We start from the raw sequence: 21,896 nt of genomic DNA on the forward strand, positions 1-21,896 counted from the left end.
CCTCCGCCGGTTCCCGTACAGGGGCGGGGCTTGTGTGTTTTACTTCCGGATCTCACAGCTACGACACCGAAAGCCGGAAGTGTGGGTTTCGGCAGCGGGACAAGGGAAGGGTTCTCGGACTTTCTCGGAACGCCAGGGTCCGAGGAGTGCTCGAGGCTCGCCGTTCCTGCCCTTTTCACGTCGGACCGACGCTGCTGACAGGTGTGGTCTTCTTCCCGAAGACAGGGTACTATTGGTGGGCGTTCCGCCGCCTCCGACACTCGCTCGGACGTCCTTGCTTCCCCCTCTTGTTGGGCCCTGGCTCGTTTCTGCCGCCTGCTTGTAGAGCCCGCCTTGGCCCGATGCAGGAGCCGGGTTACCTTGGGGCTGTTTCTGCCCCTCCCGCCGCCGTCGCGGAGTCTGACCACACCCTTGCTTCGTGGGTGACTCTTCTATAGTTTGGAGACATTTTCTGTTCATCAAACTTGACTGCATAAGAGCTTGTTAAATTCTTTTAAAAGGTCTCAGATGTAGTTTGGCAATTACATATCTTCATGTGCCTCAGTTTACTCACCTTGCAAAAATGATTAATGTTTACCCGAGCTCAGACCTTTTCTGTGACCCGAGGATGGATGAGCCCTCCTGGCATGTTCGAGGAACAGCAAGGAGACCACTATAGCTGGAGCAGAGTGAGTGAGCGGAGAATACTCGGAGAGGAAGCAATGAGGGACAACTTCGTTCAGAGCTTGCGGGCCATTTTAGAACTTTTGGCTTTTACACGCGGGGCAATGAGGAACTGTGGTAGGGAACAGTGTAGAGGACGGACATGATCGGAATTCCCTTTTAGGCTGATCTGGCCCTTGTGGGGAGAACAAACTATAGGGGACAACGATAGGAGCAGGGTGACCTTTAAGATGTCACTGCAGTAATCCAGATGGGTGGATGCTCGAAATGCTTTGAGCATTTTATTATGAAAAATTTCAAAGATGTTCGAAAGTAGAAAGAATAGTAGGGTGAATCTCATGTCCTCACTCTCCAGCTTTGACAGTTGTCAACTCAATGTTAATTTTGTTTAATTTGTACCCCTTACAATCCTCTTCCTTTATTATTTTCAATAGCTTTGTTGAGATCTAATTCTCAAACCACACAGTTCACCCATGTAAAGTGTACAGTTCATTGGTTTGTAGTATATTCAGGGTTGTGCAGCCATCACTACTCTCTCATTTCAGAACACTTTCAGGACTCCAAAAAACCCGGTGTCTCTTTAGCTATCACCCCATTACCCCATCTCTCCCAGCCCTTAAGTATCCACCAATGTTTCTGCCTCGATGGATTTGCCTCTTCTGCACATTTCATGTAAATGGAATAATATTATATGCGGGCTTTTATGACTTGCTTTTGTTTTTACCATAATTTTTGCAAGATTTGTCCATCTTGTAGCATGTGGATGTACTAGATTTTGTTTACTCATCAGTTGATGGGCATTTGGGTCATTTCCATGCTTTGGCTGGTGTGAATAATGCTGCTACGAGCATTTGTGTGTACACATGTGTTTTCGTTTTTCTCAGGTACATACCTAGGAGTTCCCACATTATTTGAAGCAAGTTCCTGACACCATATCATTTCATCTGTAAATATTTCAGCACGCGTCTGAGAAAGAATTAACAAACAACCACAACACCACTGTCACACTTAAAATACTTAACAATAATTGCTTAGTGTCATCAAGTAGGTTCTGGGATACATTTTGACAGGATTTCCTGATGCATTACATGTGAGCTGAGAGACACAGGAGTCAAGAGGAGGCACAGGAGTCTGAGGTTTTTGTCCTATAGCTGGACATCAGCTGACAATAAGGAGGGCTGTGGGTGGAACTGGCTTTGGGGGGCTGTCAGGAGTGTGATTTTAAGGTTAGTTTGAGAGCAATGCCAGCTAACCAAGTGGAGATGTTGAGTTTGCTAGGTGTCTGGAGTTGAGGAAAGGTGTAATTTGGAGCATCGTCAGCATCATTACACCTTGAAGAAAGGTGTAATTTGGAGAGTGGGGGGTTAAAGCTGTGAGGGTGAATGAACTGTGTACTGGAGTGACTCTAGGTAGAGGAGAGACCCCAGAACAGAGTTTGGGGGGCACCACAACATGATGGGCTGGGTTAGTGAGGAAGAGCCAATGAAAGGGTCTGAGCAGGAGCAGCCAGTGAGGCAGGGGGAGAACCAGGGAGTGGGCTCTTCTGGAAGCTCAGAGAAGGATCAGTGGCTCCCCAGATACCGCCGATGGGTTCGTGGGGGGAGTTCAGTGGAATCCAGTGGAGCAGTATAAATGTAACAGTTTATGGCATTAAAGCCATCCTCTCTCAGCTCAGGGCCTGCTCCTGCAAGCTTGTCTTAGGATCGGCCTCCTCCTCCAGGTAGTCTTCTTGGGCAGAATTTAAAAGGCCTTTAGGCTAGTGATGTCCCTCATGGCCAACTTCTGTACTTTATAGGACAATGCAAACAGCTCTGCATGTGTCTTTGCCCTGCTGTCTTAGGCTGGGCAGCTCCCACTTTCAGATTCCTTTTTATTTTTTTTATTTTTTATTTTTTTAAATATTTTTTTAAAGATTTATTTACTTATGATAGACATAGAGAGAGAGAGAGGCAGAGACACAGGAGGAGGGAGAAGCAGGTTCCATGCCGGGAGCCTGACATGGGACTCGATTCCGGGACTCCAGGATCGCGCCCTGGGCCAAAGGCAGGCGCCAAACCGCTGAGCCACCCAGGGATCCCCCAGATTCCTTTTTAAAAATATTTTATTTATTTATTCATGAGACACACACACACACACACACACAGAGAGAGAGAGAGAGACAGACAGTGACACAGGCAGAGGGAGAAGCAGGCTCCACGCAGGGAGCCCGACGTGGGACTTGATCTTGGGTCTCCAGGATCACACCCTGGGCTGAAGGCGGCCCTAAACCGCTGAGCTACCCAGGCTGCCCCACTTTTAGATTCCTTGGCACGCATCAGATACTATATATCCCCTTCAGGCCCTCAGTTCCAGCAAACACTCATCAGGTTCTGAGTGGTGTCCTTGAAGCCCCTCATCCTACGTGGATTAATTTCCTAAAGCTGCTGTGAGAGATGAGTGTAAGCCGAGTGGCTAAGACAACAGACCTTTATCCTCTCCAATTCTGGAGGCCAGAAGTCTGAAATCAACGTGTCTTCAGGGCCACACTCCCTCAGCGGACTCAGGGGGAGGATCCTTCCTGCCTTTTCCAGCTGCAGGTGGTTCCAGGCCTTCCTTAGCTTGTGGCCACTGTCAGTCTAATCTCTGTGGTCATGTGGCCTCCGTGTTTGTGCCTCTTCTAAGGACACTTGTCATTGGATTTAAGGCCACTCTAATCCAGGATGATCTCATCTCAAGATCCTTCACTTACTTAGACCTGCAAAAAAATCCTTTTTTCGAATAAGGTCACATTCATAGGTTTTGGAGGTCAGGATTCAAGGTACTACAGGAGATGGGGGCTAGCATTCTTCACTCCAGCTTGGAGGTGTATGTAGCAGGTAGGATCCACAGCACACTGACACCTCCCTACGAAAATAACCCTCTCCCTAATTTCTGTTCTCTTGTGAAATTCTTAATTTTAGTTTGCAGCCTGGAGACAGGTGCTTGGTAGTTTTTAACAAGTGCTGCAGCATGGCCTTTCTGACCCCACGTATGGGACTGCAACTCCCTTCGGAATGAGAGTATATGCCACCTTGTAGACTGAAAAAGCCTGTTTTAGCTTTCTATCACACTTGATAAAGTGCTCAGCATTCTGCTTAAAGTGTAGCCCCAGAACTCCACAGACTGCACCCCTTGTCCTGCAAGGTAAGAGAATTCTGCGGGGGTGTCATGTGAATCCTCTGCTGCCTTTCTCTTCTAGACCCTGACTTGTTGGATGAGCAGGGCCCCCTGGAAGAGTCAGCCAAGTGAGATGGTGCAGCCCAGTGGCGGCCCGGCCGGGGACCAGGACGTGCTGGGTGAAGAGTCTTCTTTGGGGAAGCCAGCTATGCTCCACCTACCTTCCGAGCAGGGCACTCCTGAGACCTACCAACGCTGTCTGGAGGAGAATCAAGAGCTCCGGGGTGAGGAGGGCAGCAAGTGTGCGGGGTAAAACGTCAGAGATCCCAGCCCTGTTGGGTGGGGGGAGGCTTAGTCTACTCATCTGTGTCTGCTTTTGCTGGGTCTGGGTGGGGGTGTACCTGAGAGCCAGCTGGTGATTCAAACTCGACCACCTTCCCGCTTGTTTCAGGTGAGATTCCCTGGAAATGGACTCTGAGGTATAGATTGACGTCCAGGAAGTTTTTATTTAGAGTGCTCTCAGACCCCCACTGGGGAAGGGAAGGGAGGGAGAGGACAGGGAAGAAGCGGGAGTGGGCACAGGGAGAAGCGGGACTGCAGCGCCCGCCGACCCTGCAGGGAGCTCAGGGGCTGCAGCGAGCCCTGCGAGTTGCCCCAGTGGGGCCACCGTGGCCGGGCTCTTGTGTCTCCATCCCGGTCCCTTAAGCGCCAGGCTGTCCTGGGAGCGGCCCAGCGGCTCCTGGGGGGCGTGACCGGCCCTGGGAAGGGGCGTGGCCTGTCCTGGGAAGGGGCGTGGCTGGCCCTGGGAGGGGGCGCGGACTCAGGGAGCTCAGGGGCTGCAGCGAGCACTGCGAGTTGCCCCAGTGGGGCCGCGGTGGCCAGGCTCTTGTGTCTCCATCGGGATCCCTTAAGCGCGGCCCTTCTGGGAGCAGCCGTGTGGCTCCTGGGGGGCGTGGCCGGCCCTGGGAAGGGGCGTGGCCTGTCCTGGGAAGGGGCGTGGCCGGCCCTGGGAAGGGGCGTGGACTCAGGGAGCTCAGGGGCTGCAGCGAGCCCTGCGAGTTGCCCCAGTGGGGCCACCGTGGCCGGGCTCTTGTGTCTCCATCCCGGTCCCTTAAGCGCCAGGCCGTACTGGGAGCGGCCCAGCGGCTCCTGGGGAGGGGGCGTGGCTGGCCCTGGGAAGGGGCATGGTCGGCCCTGGGAAGGGGCGTGGCCGGCCCGGCAGGAGGCTGGGTCAGGGGTTGCGTGCCCGCGGTGCTGGGGCGAGAGCGCGGCCAGGGGTCCCATTTCCGTCCCCACCTCGACCTCCGCGCACTCACCTGCCTTGTCCTCACGCGGATGGGGCGCGGGCAGCTTCTCCTGTTCCCAGGGGGGCGGCTGGCGGCCTTTGCGTGGGCCACATTTGTGCCCGCCTTCACCCGCCCCCCACCTTGTCATCATGCTTAGACATCTACGGCTGTCCTGGCCACTGCATGGTGTTGAGCAGCATCCCTGGCCTCTACCCACTAGATGCCAATAGCACTCTTCCGGTTATGACAGCCAACGGTGTCCCTAATGTCAACTGTCTTGGGGTCACATAGAGCTGGGAGTCAGGTTGGAGGTGGGGAGGGCGCACACTTTCAATGACTGTGTGTGTAGCCTCTGCTGTAAGAGAGGGTACTCTGGCAAGGGAGACTTGGGGACAAGAGTGTGGCAGGTTGGCTGTAGAGGGATCACGGCACCACCAGCTCCCCATGCAGGGAGCTGAGGCTTTAGTAGCCCATGGAGACCTTGAAGCTGCATGGCCTCCAGCTGCGCTACCTGACGCTCGGTTGTGCAGTGTGTTGCCCCCACACAGTGTTGGCTCTGCACATCTCTGTCAAATGGGTGCCATGTGTCAGGCCCTGGGTTAAACCCCCCGGGGCCCTGAGGGTGTCCACCCCCAGCAATGCTGATGATTGTGCCTAGGGAGGAGGGGGCAGGGGAGTGGATGTAGACTTTGCTTGCAATATTTCGGGGGGACGTTAGGAAAGAAGTTGCATGTACCTAGTACAGGAGTCTGTTGATGAGATGTTTCTAGGAGAGGCAGATCCGGAGAATCCGCTAAGTGGATGCCAGAGGCTGGGGGTGATGAGGAAGTGACTGCCACTGGATTCAGGTTTTTTTGTTGGGGGGGTGATGGGAATGTTCTGGAACTAGCTAGAGGTGATTGTGCATAGCTTTGTGAGTACACAGAAACCCCTGAATGACTGTGTACTATAAAATACTTAAAATGATGAATTTGGGGTTATGCGAATTTTACCTTGATAGAAAAAGAAGTTGCCTATGAGTTGAGGCTCGGTGGGGGGGGTGGAGGTGGGTGGCAGAAGCATGCCTGAGGCAGGAGACCCTGTTTAAGGGCCACACTCAGCTTGCCTCCCCTGCAGGGGGGGTCACATGGGGGCAGTAGAGTGAGCTGGGCTCAGAAGCCACTGCTACTGCCTTTTGAGTAAAAGAATATTCCGTCAACAGGCACTAGTTAGCTAGTGAAGGGTTTTGACTAGAGAGTGACATGAAGCTACTGCTCTTTCTGATCTTACACAGTTCTGTAGTTGTGAGAACCTTTGTGTGTCACCGATCAGTTTTGTCACCCCTCGATGGTCTTCTGCCCAGGGTGTCCCTGAGTGTGTGGCTCTCCTTTCCTCAGCCTCTGCTGACTGCCTGGCCTTGGCACATACTCATCCTTCAGCCTGGTGATGGGGGGACTGGTGGTTTCTCGAACGTTCATTGTGCCCAGAGCACTTTGCTTTTTCATTTAACTCTTGTGATCCTGTGAGGTGGGTGTGATTATTTCTGTTGAACATGCAGGTGGGGACAGTGAGGCTCAGGGAGGCCACTCACTGGGGCACTTCGAGCCTTCTGGTCCTTCCAGGCTGTGGCCAGCGATGCCAAGGGGCCATTTGCCCTGGTGGCCTTCCCTGAGTCTGTGGGTAGCCTGGGGTTTCCTGATTCTGAAGGGGATGCCTGAGCGCCCCAGGGCAGGCTGGCGAGCCCTGGACCTGGCCAGGATACCAATGGGTTTGAGCCACTTACAAAGAAAGTGGCACTGGGCATATACTTTTATATTTTATTTGACTTGAAGATCTTATTTATTCATGAGAGATCCAGAGAGAGAGGCAGAGGGAGAAGCTGGCTCTCTGCGGGGAGCCCGATGTGGGACTCGATCCCAGGACCCCGGGATCACGCCCCAAGCTAAAGACAGTCGCTCAACCACTGAGCCACCCAGGTGTCCCATTGGCACACACTTGTAAACAAAGCTGTTGTATTCAGTCTCTCTGGAGAAACTTAGGGGCTTTATCAGTGCCATAAATAACTTTGAAAGTGTTATGCAAAATAGGAAGAAGTGTTTCAAGGCCATCTCTGTGTGAGAGGCTGCACAGCGCAGTAGGGAGGGCGCCGTGATGGGCCCACCTGCCGAGTCTGACCTCCCTCCCATCTCCTCTGCCACAGATGCCATCCGGCAGAGCAACCAGATGCTCCGGGAGCGCTGTGAGGAGCTGCAGCGTTTCCAGGGCAGCCAGAGGAAGGAGAAGGAGTTCCTCATGCAGAAGTTCCAGGAAGCCAGGAAACTGGTGGAGAGACTGAGTCTGGAGAAGCTCGACCTGAGGACGCAGAGGGAGCAGGCCCTGCAGGAGGTGGAACACCTGAAGCGATGTCAGCAGGTAGCCAGAGGGGCGGCCTGGGTCCCTCCCCGGCAGCCGGGGCTTCTGGCCGCCTGTCACACCAGCCACCTACATTCTGAAAACCACGGGGGTCCCAGTACGCTCAGGGCTCCCCGAGTGCGCCCTGAGGCTCGGTGCTCCACCAGGGGGGCTCCCAGGACTCAGAAGAGCCGTAGATCGGCTCACAGTTATGGTGGTTATGGTCACTCACGGTGAAAGCACACGGGTTGGAACCAGCAAGGACGAAAGGAGCTCAGGGCAGGGTCTGGGAGAGAGCAGGGACGGCGTCTCCCGTAGTGATGTGTGACAACCTGCACGGGGTACTGGTTCCCGGGGCCTTGGGTGTGGAGTGGGTCCCGGAGACCCGGAGCTCCTGCGGGTGACCTTGGATATCCAGGCCCTGCCCCCCAGACGTGAAGCCCAGAGGTGTGTTCCCCCCCCCCCCCCCGCCCCCGCAAGGAATTACACCTTCTGCACTTGGGAGGCTCCTGGTGAGTGTGCCAGGTTCCTGGGGTTGCCATAACAAAGGATCACAAACTGGGTGGCTTTGAGAAACAGAAACATATTATTTCCCAGTTCTGGAGGCCAGAGGTCCAAGAGCAAGATACAGGCAGGGTTGGTACATTCTGGATGCCCCCAGGGAGAACCTGTTCCTGAGTAAAAGAATGCTCCCAGCCTGGGCTCTGCCTGCCGTCTTTGGCCTCCTCTGGCTTGTAGATACATCGCTCCACCTCCGCGTCAGTCATCCCAGCGCCTTCTCCCTGCGTGTCCCTCTCCGTGCGTCTCTCCTTTTACAGAGACGCCAGCGTTGAAGAGAAATACAGCTGGACATAGTTACCGTGGTGAGAAAAGGTCTTATTTGGTAATTACTGACAGCAGGGGAAAGAGCTGAGCTCCATGTTGACATACGTGTATTCTCAAGGAGGAGAGGGGGAGGAGGGGGAGGAGGAGGAGGAGGGAGCAGGTGCTGAAGCGAAAACTCGCAGAGGGTCGGTCAGGTCAGCGTCAATGCGGAGGCGAGCTGGCTATGGAAGTTAGGGTTCCCTCTGGCATGGGGCCTGGGCTTCTGAGGCTCTGTCCTTCATGGGGAGTCCAGCTCAAAGGAGGGCTTCACAGGTCCTTGAGAAAGACCCTCCTGGGTTGTAGGAGGTACATAGACGTTTCAAAGGCGCAGAGAAGGGTTCGAGTTGGGAGCCCTCTTAGCAAATGCTCTGGGGAAGGGGTGGGCCCCTGTGTCCAGTGGTGGCTGAACCGGTCAGATTTGGCATCGTTGAACTTTGCCAGGTAGACATGCCTGTGGGGGGCTGGGTCTCCCAGGATGGCAGCCTTTGGCTGCTAGAAACCGTGTTCAAGCGTGGTCAGGTCACCGAGCGCAGGGGTTTGGAAGGAATCCAAGTCTTTTGTGCGGATTTCTTTTGTAATTCTCCACAGTCACTGTATCTCCCACCCCCGCCTCTTCCAGCATGACTGGTCGTGACCTGACTGCATCTGCAAAGCCCCTGTCTCCAGATCAGGTCCCATCTATGGTACTGGGGGTTAGGACCTGGACATATCTTTTGGGGGCCACCATTCGGCCCATCCCAGCCTTGAACAGGTGGACTCCGTGCTCTCTGCTAAATGCCTTCAGGGCATCTGTCCGTGCGGCCCGGGATGGGATGCTGGTTTCAGAGCAGAGCAGGGATCAGGACCGCTGCCGCAGTGCTCTTTCTTGGCTGACACGCCTGGCAGTAGCGGCTATTGGAGGGGACCTGGCTTCATGTTGCTGGTGGCAGTGGCAGTTGGCGCCACTACTTTGAAAAACTGTTGAGCATTTTGTCTTCAGGTTGCAGACTCAGCAGCCTCACCCCAGGTGCACCTCTAAGAGAAGCTCTTCCATGTTGACTGGCACAACAACCCAGGCACCAAGCAAGTGCCCATCACTTGGAAGCCAGTAGAACCATAGGTTGGAGTTTATTTTATTTTTTTAAAGATTTTATTTATTTATGATAGACATAGAGAGAGAGGCAGAGACACAGGCAGAGGGAGAGGCAGGCTCCATGCCGGGAGCCCGACGTGGGACGTGATCCCGGGACTCCAGGATCGTGCCCTGGGCCAAAGGCAGGCGCTAAACCGCGGAGCCACCCAGGGATCCCCTGGAGATTTAAAAAAAAAAAAAAAAAGGTTTACTGAGATAGAATTCACACACCATAAAATAACCCTTTTATTTATTTATTTTTTAAAGGGATCCCTGGGTGGCGCAGCGGTTTAGTGCCTGCCTTTGGCCCAGGGCGCAATCCTGGAGACCCAGGATCGAATCCCATGTCGGGCTCCCGGTGCATGGAGCCTGCTTCTCCCTCTGCCTATGTCTCTGCCTCTCTCTCTCTCTGTGTGTGACTATCATAAATAAAAATAAAAAAAAATTAAAAAAAAAGATTTAATTTATTTGAGAGAGTGAGAGGGCACAAGCAGGGGCAGGAGCAGGGAGAGAAGAAGCAGGCTCCCGGCCGAGCAGGGAGCCGGACGTGGGGCTCGGTCTCAGGACCCTGGGGCCATGACCTGAGCAAGGAAGACACTTCACTGACTAAGCCATCCAGGTGCCTCAGAATTCACTCTTTTAAAGTATAGAATCCGGGGGCTTTTTAGTATATTCATAGACTTGTATAACCATTGCCACTCCCTAGTTCCAAAACATCCACCCCTGCCCCCACCAAAGAAAGTGCATCCTCATTAGCAGGCACTCTGCGCCCTTTCCCTCAGCCCCTGGCACTCTCCACTCTGCTTTCTGTCTGTGGGCTTCTTATTCTGGACATTTCGTACCAGTGGAATCATACAGTACGTGCCCCTCGCATCTGGCCTCTTTCATTCAGCGTAAATATCTTCGAGGTTCATCCATGTTGTAGCCTGTAGGAGTACGTCCTTCCCTTTTATGGTGGCGTCCTGGTCCAGTGTATGGAGAGGCCACGTTTTGTTTAGCTATTCACCAGTTCGTGGACATTTGGGTAATTTTCACTCTTTAGCTGTTGCAAGATTATGCTTGTTAGAGAGTGACCGAGCATGGGTGCATGAGCAGAGGGCAGAGGGAGAGGGAGAAGCGGACTCCCCACTGAGCAGGGAGCCTGACTCGGGGCTGGATCTCAGGACCCGGGATCATGACCTGAGCCAGAGGCAGACTCTTAACCAATCGGGCCTCTCTATTTCTTTTTTTAAGTTTTTTTTATTTAAGTAATCTCTACACCCAGTGTGGGGCTCAAACTCATGACCCCGAGCTCAGGATTCTCCTACCTCTTCCACTGAGTCAGCCAGGCGCCCCCAGTAATGCTATGAATATTTGCGTGTGGACATGTGTTTTCATTATCAGGTAAATATCTAGGAATTCCCCCTTTAATTTTTTCCCCCTTTAATTTGAAGCAAGTTCTAGACACCATGATTTCATCTGTGAAAATTTCAGCGTACATCTCTAAGAAGGGATTTAAAAAAGACTAACTGCAAAACCGCTATCTCACCTTAAACAGTTAACATTAATCATTTAGCGTCATCAAATGGATACACCATATTGTGCCATCAGTATATTTTGACAGGATTTCCTGATGCGTTAGATGTGAGCTGTGAGATACAGAGAGGAGTCAGGAGGGACTCCGAGGTTTTTCTCCTGGTAGCTGGACGATGGATTTGCTCTCAGCTGACAAGGAGGGCTGTGAGTGGAACTGGCTTTTTGGGGGCTGCCAGGCTTGCAGTTTTTTTAAAAAAAATATTATTTTTGAGAGACACACAGAGAGAGGCAGAGACATAGGCAGAGAAGCAGGCTCCCTGCAGGGAGCCCGATGCAGGACTCGATCCCAGGACTCTGGGATCATGCCTTGAGCCCAAGGTAGACGCTGAACCACTGAGCCACCCAGGCGTCCCGAGCATGCAGTCTTGAGAGCACTGCTAAATATCCAAGTGGAGACATTGATGTGACAGGCCAGGTGCTGGGTGGTATTTGCACTAGTCAGTGGGGAGACCTTTGCTGAAGTGCATTCTAGTAAGGACCAGAACACAGTGAGGGGTATCTGGGGGCAGCATGTTTTAGGGGATGGGAAAGCATATGCAAAGGTCCTGAGGCGGGGACACGCCTGTCATTTTCAGGGAACACCAAAGAGGCAAACGTGGCTGAAAGCCGTGTGGAGGTGGCTAAAGAGTGGGTGGGGAGAGTCATGGTAGGAGCTGGTTATGTGGGCTTAGTAGGGCCAGTGGAAGGAGTGAGGCTTTGACTCCAGCGTGCCAGGGACCGTGGGGGCTGCTGTGATAGCGTGAGACCTGATGTGGTTTCCTGTAGGCTACAGAGTGTGCAGGGGTATTACGGGATTAAATGGTGTCTCACGAAAAAAAAATGTCCACATCCTAAACCCCGTACCTCAGAATGTGTTCTGGAAAGAGAGTCTGCAGAGATAACGAAGTTGAGATGTGGTCGTAGTGGATTAGCCTGGGTCTAAAACCAGCAATTGCTGTCCTTACCGGAGGAGAGACAGACGCAAAGACACACAGGGAAGACAGCCACGTGATGATGGAGGCAGAGGTTGGGGTGATGCACCCACGAGCCAAGGAGCGCCAGGGACTGCTGGCAGCCTCCAGGAGGCTGGCGGAGCCCTGGCACAGACGTCCCCCCACCGCAACCCCTCAGAAGGCACCAACCCTGCCCACACCTTGCTCTCGGACTTCTGGCCTCCCAAACCGGGACGTGCTATGTTAGTGTCTCGAGCTCCCCACTCTGTGATTCTTCATAGAAGACCCAGGAGTGGATGGGAGCCCAGGTGGGAGTCACTGCAGCTCCTGGCGAGGGCCTCTGAGCAGGGTGGGCCCGCACCCCCGGGCCTGCTGAAGGCACAGATGTGGAGGCAGGGGGCAGGTAGCTGCATAGCTAGGCCGGGGCGCACGGCAGGAATCTGTCCTGGAGGTGTGATTTTGGAAGCTGTCAGCCTGCAGGGGATGGCAGGCGTCGAGGGCACACCCAGGGACGTTGGGGCACGAGGGCCCGGGCCTTGGGACTGCGCTCGCAGGGCAGGGAGTGGCCGGCATGGTGTGTGCGCGCACAGGAGGCCGCGGCAGGGGCTCGGGGGCCGGGAGTGGCCGTTGCTGCCGAGGGTTCTGGATATGGAGGGCTGGGCGCCGAATCTGGGCCGAGTGGCCGGAGGTCGCCAGGGACCTCGTCTGGATGGTTGGATGAGGGGGACCGGGCATCGGGGAGTTCGGACAACTCTTGAGTCTTGTCACTGCTAGAGAGGCCTTCTGGAAGGTGTCAGGCTGGCTCTCTCCTGGTGGCCTTGGCCTGCGGAGTGGAGTGTGTATTTATTCATGAGCGACACAGAGAGACAGAGACACAGGCAGAGGGAGAAGCAGGCTCCCTGCAGGGAGCCTGATCTGGGACTCGATCCCAGGACCCCAGAATCCCGCCCTGAGCCAAAGGCAGACGCTCGACCACTGAGCCACCCGGACGCCCCTGGAGCGTGTGTTTAGACCCATGAGGTCTAACCTCCCTCGGCACCACGTCCTGCTGGACTCCCTCTTCACAGCCTGCTCGTCAGCCTCATAGGACTCGAGGCAGCTCTGCGCCCCTGTGTCTGCAGGCATGAGGAGGGCTTGGGGAGTGTGGGGTCATGGGACGGTTCCTTGCGGGGGCCTGGGAAGCTTCCAGAGGTGAGTGGTGAGACGGGTGGTGGTGTTGGGGGCAGGACAGAAGCCCTCAGGTGACATGTCTTAGTACCTGCCAGCTGCCCTGGGGTTCGGGGATGTCAGGGGTGGGTGGCAGCTGGCAAGAAAGCATCACTGACAGGAAGTGGCTTTTTTTCATGCAGCAGATGGCTGAAGACAAGGCTTCCGTGAAAGCCCAGGTGACGTCCCTGCTGGGGGAGCTCCAGGAGAGCCAGAGTCGTTTGGAGGCCGCCACCAAGGAGCGGCAGGCTTTGGAGGGCAGGTGAGTGGGACGGGAACGCCCCCCGGGGCTGCCGTTGGGGTGCCCGAGAAGAGAGAGGCAGCTGAGGGGCGTCTGGCGGCCTCGTCCGCGAGGGCTCAGCTGTAATGATCCCGGGAAAGGGTTTCCCGCCTCCCACGGGAGAGCAGGCGCTGCACAAACTCTCCTGTCGTGCGAGCAGTCCGGGCACAGGGACCATCCTTTGCAGTATGGGGGTCACGTTGGCGTAGGGGACTCGCCGCAGCCCGCAGCCCGCCGCCCAGGTGCCCCCCGAGGGCCAACTTCGCAAGTGGCCCGCTGAAGCCAGCGGCCGGCCAGTTGCTCTTTTCTGCGCGGCGGGGTTCCCGTAAGCGGCTCCCCGGGTCTGAGGCACCAGTGCTTCCTCGGCTCTCACGGCCCCGGGTGCTGCCCTCCAGAGAGAAAGGTGGACCCCCGTGGTGGCGGCAGGGCTGCCTTCCCCCCAGGGGAGGGGGCAGGATGGTGTTGGCCGTCGTCCACGCTGGGGGGACCTTGTGGACGTGCTTCCATCTAGAAATCGGAGTGTGAGCAAAGGTGTCACAAGGTTGTGCTTGCTCGCCTTGGGCTTGTCGCGTTGCTGTTTGCCCCTGTGTCCCCCCACCCCGCCCCGGCCTCCAGGTGTCTACAATCCCATGTGTTGTTTTTAGGACAATTTGGTGTCCTTTCTGCCTGTTTTCTGTGTACGTGAAAGAAACCGCTGGGGTGGGGCGTCCGGGTGGCTCAGTGGTCGAGTGTCTGCCCTTTGGCCCAGGGCGTGATCCCGGGGTCCTGGGATCGAGTCCCACATTGGGCTCCCCACAGGGAGCCTGCTTCTCCCTTTGCCTGTGTCTCTGCCTTTTCTATGTGTTGCTCACGAGTAAATAAGTAAAATCTTAAAAAAAAAAAAACCGCTGGGGGCAATTTTGGTCCATTAGCGACCATGCACAGACGTCAGCAAGTGTGGGCTCCCAGGCAGTGTCCTTCTGTGTCCTATCCCCTGTGGCTGGCCATATAGATGGTAAGCTGGACAGCTCGGCCTCACAGCCCTGCTGGTGTCTCAGGTCCTTCCGTGTGGCCCTTTGAAGAGCTTCACGCCTCTGACACACGGAGGTCCCCCGAGCCTGGGGTCTGTCCTGCGGGAATGGCACTCACCCTTGCGCCGCGCCCCGGGCAGGCAGCGGGCCCACCTGGTGATGACCACGTCAGCTCACAGATGGAAACGTGCTCAGTCTGTTTGGACAGGTGTGGAGAAACAGCGAGACCAGCGATGATCCCCAGCAGGCCCCACCCCCTCCCGCCCTAGCAGCCCCTGTCGCCTCTGCGGTGGGGTGGGGACCGTGCAGGGCCTGGGGCCAGCAGGATGACATGGTTAGAGATCTGGGGAGCTGTGAGAAGATAGGAGACTGGAGATGGGAGATTGGGGGCTAGGGGGTGCTAGGGCTTAGAGCATGGAGGGCCTGGTGAGAAGAGACGAGCTGTGGCACCATTGCTGTCACCCAGCCAGGCTGGGGAGGCTCCTCTTGCAGGCGGATGCATTTGGGACTGCAGCTGAGCCATGGAGGTGGGTCAGCCGCCTTCTTGCCGCTTCTAGAACAGTGACTGGGAGGGAAAGAGTCGCCCCCAAGCTGGCTCTCTGTGGTTGTCCCATCTCTGGTAACCGTGTGTCCCCCCTGCCCCCCTGACATCCGAGAGCCACGTCCTTTCTCACGGCAGATCGGCTGTGCGTTGGCAGGATGTTCTGAGCAACTCCTGCCCCCGTGACGGCGCTCTGCCTGCAGGCCGCAGAGCTTCCAGGGCCGTCGGGCTTCGAGCTCCTCCTCAGTGCCGCGGGGATCCTGTGAACGCCCCGACACCCTGCCCCCCACTCCTGCCGAGGCCCTCCCGTGACCTCCCCCTTCCCCCGTGCCAGGGCCCGGGCTGCCAGCGAGCAGGCCCGGCAGCTGGAGAGCGAGCGGGAGGCGCTGCAGCAGCAGCACAGCGTGCAGGTGGACCAGCTGCGCATGCAGAGCCAGAGCGTGGAGGCGGCCCTGCGCATGGAGCGCCAGGCTGCCTCGGAGGAGAAGTGAGTGGCTTCCTGCCCCCGGGGGGACAGAGACCAGAGGGCCATCGGGGGCTTTCTGCCTGTCAGCGAGCCCGTCTGCGGGCCGTCCCTTACCGTCATCACACCTACACGATCCATCTCTGATGCGATGGTATGTGCTCTTCAGTCCACGTCCGGACGCCCCCTTTGGGCCCACGTGGCAACAGCGTCTGGTCCCAGTCCCTGCATTGCATCCGTTGGTGTGCCTTGGAGTCTCCATTAATCTAGAACACTTCTCCCACATCTCTGTGTTTTTCACAGAGTTCACTTTTTTGAAGAGCCCAGGACTGTTCCACTTTATTATAGACGGTTCTTATTTTTAAAAACGTTAGCCTTAAACAAAGGGATACTAAGCATTTAGTAAAGCCTGTCTTAGGGCTGCTGGCCTTGAAGGCACAAACGCACCCTGCAAGCAAGCCCCTTTCTGGTCTGTGGACATGAGGAGGAGGACCGTGGAGCGGGGTCAGGACAAGGTGGTTTCTCCAGCAAAGGCTCCTCTTCCTTAGGCGGAAGCTGGCCCAGCTACAGGTGGCCTATCACCAGCTCTTCCAGGAGTATGACAACCACATCAAGAGCAGCATGGTGAGCAGCGAACGAAACCGAGTGAGTATGGTGGGGCTGTCGCGGGGACTGTAGGACTGACTTTGCTTCGCTTCCTCTCCCTGCCGCCTAGAAACAGCAGAGCTCGGGACCTGCTGCCACTGATTTAGGGCCATGGGAGCTCAAGTTCTTATTTGAACACTTGCCAGAATTTGATTTTGGGGGGGATGTTTGACTTGTCGTAGACCTTTGTCAAGGTCGCAGTGTGACAGCTCAGCGCGGGTGGTGGGAGACTGGGATCCTAGGGCTGTGCTGTGTGTGGCCTACGGTCCCCTGGGCCGGGCCTCTGGCGGCGCTCTGTGTGGCCTGGGAACATGCTTGTCTCCGTGGCCAGTCCTTCCCACCAGCTTGGCTCCTGGCTCAGAGATCCCAGAGCCAAGGTGAGGCGTGGGACACTTCATCACACTACTGGGAGTGGTGCTGGGAGCCCTTTTCTGGTTGGTTTTCATCAGACCTGTACTGGGTGCAATGTCAAGTGATCGCGTTTTAAGAAGGATGCTGTCAAACCCGAATGTACCCAGGGGACATCTCTAAGGCTTGTAAGGGTAACACCTGACACCGACCACACCAGGAAGAGTTAGTTACACAACTGTGGCCTTTCGATCTGCAGGAGGAAGGCTTGCTGGCATGTGTGGCTGTGTCTGTGTGTGCATGCATCTGCGTGTGTGCATGGGGGGCTGAGGGCATCTGGGAGGGAGCAGCAGACCTTTGTAGGATGGCAGGGTGGCAGGACCCACAGGTCTCAGCTTCGTGGCGGCATGTGGTGGACTGTTAGCACGGGAGAGCAGCTGAGCGTGGAGGGGATGGCCTCAGGAGGGAGGATGGCCCTGTCCGCTGAAAGGTTAGAGGTGGGCTGTCCGGCTGGGGATTCTGGGAAGGGAGTGTTGGCCTGGGTGGGAAGTTGTGCCACATGATGTCAAAGGTTCCCTGTAGCCTCTGCCTTTCCTGTGCCGTGCACGCCCTGTCGTCTTGTGCTCTCCACCACTCCAGGGTTGGCCAGCCAGGGCCCATCTTTCATTGATTCCTTTTGGTTCTTCTCACCTGGAGCAGCAGCCGGCCTGGTGGCAGCCTGGTGCCTGCCACGGGCCAGTTTGGGCTCCCGCAGTTCCCCCTTGCCCGTTCCTAGGGAATGCAGCTGGAGGATCTCAAGCAGCAGCTCCAGCAGGCCGAGGAGGCCCTGGTGGCCAAACAGGAAGTGATCGACAAGCTGAAGGAAGAGGCCGAGCAGCACAAGATCGTGATGGAGACCGTCCCGGTGCTAAAGGCTCAGGTGAGGGCACTTCTCTGTGGCCCGTGTGCGGGTCAGCCGACTGGGCCTGCTGGGCCCTGGGCCCTGGTATGTCCCTGGTGTCATTTTGCGGTGGCTTCACGGAAGCCCTTTGAGCCCCTTGCTCTTCCTTGATCTGTCTGCGCTTGGCGGTGACTCTCTGTGCCCCGGCTCTGGGAGGGTGGGAGCCGGCTGTCCCCGATCCCCCAGCAGGCAGTGAATGGCCCACAGCTGGCGGGCGTGCCCCTCTCTTGGCTTTGCCAGGCGGATATATACAAGGCCGACTTCCAGGCCGAGAGGCAGGCCCGGGAGAAGCTGGCTGAGAAGAAGGAGATCCTGCAGGATCAGCTGGAGCAGCTGCAGAGGGAGTACAGCAGGCTGAAGGCCAGCTGTCAGGAGTCGGCCAGGTGGGCCTCGGAGGGCCCGCCCCACGGGGGGTGGGACTGGGTGCGGGGGTCCCGGTGGTGACCGCGTGCGTGTGTCAGGTTAGGCTGAGCCGGCCCTCCCTCTCCGCTCTCCCTCTCCTGCCCTGTCCTGCCCCATCCTTCCGTTGGCTCCGTGCATACTTTTTTTTTTAAAAGATTTTATTTATTTATTCATAAGAGAGAGAGAGAGAGAGAGAGGCAGAAACACAGGCAGAGGGAGAAGCAGGCTCCATGCAGGGCGCCTGACATGGGACTCTGTCCCGGGACTCCAGGATCAGGCCCTGGGCCGAAGGCAGGCGCCCAACCGCTGAGCCACCCAGGGATCCCCTCCGTGCATACTTTTGATCTGACAGTTTCTCTTCTCAAAGGATTGAAGATCTGAGGAAGCGGCACGTGGAGGTCTCCCAGGCTCCCTTACCCGTCACCCCAGGTGAGTGAGCGGTCGGAGAAGGGATGGAGAGGGCAGGGTGCCAGAGAAGGGCCCATCTCGCCTCCCCAGAGTCACTGTCCCGAGTGCAGTCCCCTCCTGGGGACGGGGCGGGCTGAGAGGGAAGACGCAAGCGGCGGTGACCCCAGTGGCCGACCCGACAGGCCTAGCAAGTCTCAGTCCTCTCTGATGCTTCCTCTCTTTCTCCAGTTCACGCCTCCTTTCACGTGCCCGTGTCCATCCAGAGGAGAAGCCCCCCCGAGGAGCCACCGGACTTCTGCTGCCCCAAGTGCCAGTATCAGGCCCCTGATATGGACACCCTGCAGATACACGTCATGGAGTGCATCGAGTAGGGCTGCCTGCCAGTAAGCAGCACAGGACGGCCCGGTGCGAGCTCTCCTGCCGCACGGTCCAGAGTTACGGGCTAGGTGACACAGAACAGGCCACTTCTGTGCGCCCCACGAGCTAGCTCTAGGACCTTATGCTTCAGCTCCCCCATCTGCTGGTTTGCCTCTTTTAGGGCCCATGGAACCCCGGTTAGGCCTGATGCTCTGCTCCTTTTGCTCGTTCTGTCCGCTTGAACTGCTTGCCCTGGGGCTCCCTCTGTTTCCACGTCCACTGGGGAACTCAAGAATCAAGGCCAGGGCTCTCAGAGAACTTCTCAAGCCAAGACGGGCAGAAGCCTTGCCTCCCGCCCACGCTTCCACACACCGTGGCCCCAGCACCCTCGTGGGCCGCGTGGTATTCCATTTGGAGGCTGCACCGCCGGCCCATTTTACCAGTCAGCTTCAGATGAACACTTGGGCCCTCGCCACTCACTGTCACAAACGATGCTGCACTGAACATCCTTGGGCGTCACTTACGTGTCTCTTTGGGTCAGGGTCTTAGAAGCAGCACCGCTGAGCATCGAGCCCTGCCCACACGAGGGGTGCCCGGCCTGCGGGCTTTTGCCATTTGTCGGGCACGGCGCTCTCTATTGAGCCTGAGTGTGTTTGCGGAGCTTGAAGGACCTTTTCGAGTTCTGCTCTTAATGGCTCATTTGTACGTTTTGCCCATTTTTCTGTTGGGCTGTAAGTCTTTTGTTCCTCAGTGGGTTTGAGCTCTTTGGTCACTGGTGGGATGGGCTCTTGTGTATGATAGAAACTGCCACTGTCTTCTCTTCCTCTAACTTTGTGTGAGTGTGTTTTGGGCTTGAAGTTGGTCATCCTTGCGTGGCCACGTCTGTGCACCTTCCCTTCCCTGCTTTGGGTTTACCATTGTTGTGACGGGCTCATGGTTTGACAGGGAGGTGCTTCCACATGCGCACTTTTCCTTTCCTTTTCCGACCGACCACCACTGCGTGCTCTTGTCCTCCCAGAGAGTGTTGCTGCTCTGTGTGGTGGCTGCCTTTCATCACGTTGCAGAAGCTTGTGATGCTGCTCCCCACACCAGCCCCAAATGCCCCAGCCTTGTGAAGGGAAGCCACTTGGTGACAATTGGCAGGTTCTGAACGCTAGAGGGCCCCTTACTGTTGCTTTGCAAGATTTCTGGCTGTTTCCTCGGATGCCAAAGCCAAGGGCTGCCAAAGCCAAGGGCGTTAAGCCCGCAGTTGTCAGCAAAGGACATCAGAAGTGGAGGAAGAATGCCCTGGCCTCCCCTGGTTGGGAATGGGGTGTCGCCGAAGACAGCCTGGCCGGCAGCCCGTTCTGGAGACGAGACTGGCCCGGGGGGCGCCTGGCGTGTGCAGCAGTGGGAGCACCTTTTCCAGTTCCCGGAGCCCGGGTGTCTCCTCGCAGATGACTGAACTTTGGGAAAACGTTAAAGGCGCAGACAGGCTCCCCACTCCCGGGTGCTGTGTTTCAGTCCTGACCTGCAGTTTTCTGCATTAGCACTTCAGTTTCGGGGGATATATTTATTTCCCGTGGCCACTGTGACAAATGACCAGCTTGGCTTAGAACAACAAGAATTCATTCTCTCATGGTGCTAAAATCAGGGTGACAGCAGGGTTGGTTTCTTTTGGAGGCGCTCAGGGAAAGATCAGCTGCAGGCCTGTCTCCCAGCCTCCGTGGGTGGTGGCCCGTGGCATTCTGGGCCGGTAGACGTGTCACTCCGTTCTCTGCCTCTGTGGTTACGTGGCCTCTTCTTTTTCCTGACTGCATCTTCTCTTCTTGTCCCTTACAAGAACACCAGTCACTGGGTTTAGGGCCCACCTCCATCATCTAGGTTAACGTCATTTTGAGGTCCTTATCTTCATTATATCCACAAAGACTTTTCCCAAATAGGGTCGTAATCACAAATTCTGTGCATTAGGACATGCATATGTCTTTCGGGCCACCATTTGGCCCGGCACAGGGATATCTCCTGGGGCCCACAGACTAGGGCAGGTGCAGTTGAGGACCGGTGTCTCCAGGACCAGCAGCTCCGTTGCGGGGGCTTGTCCCCTGGGGTGAGGGTGGCCGCTGGGCTGCAGAGGCACTTGGCGCTCCGTGGGAAGGAAAGCTGGTGTGGTGTGGGGCAGGCCCTTGCAGGTGTGGGGACTGCCGCTCCTCGGGACATCTCGTCTCCTGCTGGACACTGTGGTTAGGGCCGGTGGCTGCAGGCAGAAGGAAGGGTGCAGGCTGCCTGCAATAGGACAGAGCAGTCGGACTGACCGGGGCCCTGGGTGACAGCCACCAGCGGTGTAGGGCTGGGCTTCGAGTCCTCCTCTGGCTTCCTCCTCTGAAAGGGAGTTGAAAGGACGAAGATGAGATGCAGGTGCAGTGAGAGGCAGATGGTGACTTCCTGGGGAACTTTCCTGGGGTTCCGGCTGTGGCGTCCATGCGGGCCATGAAGCAGCAGCCGCCAGGAGCTGTGCAGCCTTTCGTGCCTGGGCCCCGGGCCGGCGGAGCCACGCTCTGGGGGCAGGGCCTGGCAGCGGCTGAGCGCCACGGGTCTTCCGAAGCTTCCGTTCCTGGGGTGCGCTTGCTCCCTGCCTGCTGCTGATGGCACCCCGTGTGACCCGGTGTGCCTCAGGCGGCGTGGGCTTTAAGCCAGACCTTTCAGTCTGAAGTGGGGGGTTCCGCTTTCTTCCCTTCTGGCTTTCCCTAGATCGGGCTTCCAGAATAAGCGTCTGGATGCCTCCTGCGGGGGAAGCAGCCTGCCTGCCTCCTTCGCTGTGGCCCCTTGACCCTCCTGGCCCTGGCCTTGCCGATAGAGACAGCTAGAAGCACCTCCTGCTGTACCTGTGTCCCCTCTTGTTGCTCGCACACGCGTGCCCTCTGTTACCCGCTCGTCGGTGCTTAAGAGAAACCCAGGTGAGCAATAAAGTCGCCAATGAGAACGCTTCCGGCCCTGACCTGTACCTGAAACACGCAAACCAGGCGAAAAGGGGTGTGAGCCAGGAACAGAGGGAGACCTCTGGTGGGCCGGGGGGCCGGCGTGGCAGGATGGAGGGCGTGGTGGCCACCAGGGCCTGGGGTGACTGTGGTGGTGCCTGTGGGTTCTGCTGATGTGCGGCCGGTGCGGGAGCCCTGCTCGGGGGAGCCCTGCTGGTGGGGGCCCTGCTCGGGGGAGCCCTGCTGGGGGGAGCCCTGCTGGTGGGGGCCCTGCTCCGGGGAGCCCTGCTCAGGGGAGCCCTGCTTGCGGGAGCCCTGCTTGCGGGAGCCCTGCTGGTGGGAGCCCTGCTCGGGGGAGCCCTGCCCGAGCAGCTGTGCTGGCGGGAGCCCTGTTTGGGGGAGCTCT

General features: G+C 56.8%; 1 protein-coding gene across 7 annotated transcripts; it reads left to right on the plus strand.

The window, feature by feature from the left end:
• Positions 1 to 13: 13 nt before the first annotated feature.
• On the plus strand, positions 14 to 21,495 carry IKBKG (inhibitor of nuclear factor kappa B kinase regulatory subunit gamma). 7 transcript variants are annotated; one of them, XM_025460548.3, is made up of 10 exons: positions 14 to 668; positions 3,881 to 4,082; positions 7,264 to 7,475; positions 13,286 to 13,404; positions 15,308 to 15,460; positions 15,985 to 16,081; positions 17,205 to 17,348; positions 17,610 to 17,752; positions 18,139 to 18,200; positions 18,408 to 21,495. In XM_025460548.3, the coding sequence occupies exons 1-10, from the start codon at positions 570 to 572 to the stop codon at positions 18,548 to 18,550; spliced, it is 1,374 nt and encodes a 457-aa protein (XP_025316333.1). In that variant the 5' UTR covers positions 14 to 569; the 3' UTR covers positions 18,551 to 21,495. The 7 variants fall into 7 exon arrangements, with proteins under 7 accessions (XP_025316333.1, XP_025316338.1, XP_025316337.1 ...); XM_025460553.3 differs by having other exon boundaries at positions 14 to 201; XM_025460552.3 differs by having other exon boundaries at positions 214 to 668; positions 13,289 to 13,404; positions 15,985 to 16,060.
• Positions 21,496 to 21,896: the final 401 nt, after the last annotated feature.

Source organism: Canis lupus, chromosome X, assembly GCF_003254725.2.
Source record: "Canis lupus dingo isolate Sandy chromosome X, ASM325472v2, whole genome shotgun sequence".
In the NCBI taxonomy this organism is placed as follows: Eukaryota; Metazoa; Chordata; class Mammalia; order Carnivora; family Canidae; genus Canis; species Canis lupus.

Coding starts and splice junctions, on each gene's coding strand:
- IKBKG (XM_025460548.3), top strand. CDS start 570: ATGTTTACCCGAGCTCAGACCTTTTCTGTGACCCGAGGATGGATGAGC. Junction 669..3,880: donor ACCACTATAGCTGGAGCAGA/GTGAGTGAGCGG, acceptor TTTCTCTTCTAG/ACCCTGACTTGTTGGATGAG. Junction 16,082..17,204: donor TGAGCAGCGAACGAAACCGA/GTGAGTATGGTG, acceptor GCCCGTTCCTAG/GGAATGCAGCTGGAGGATCT.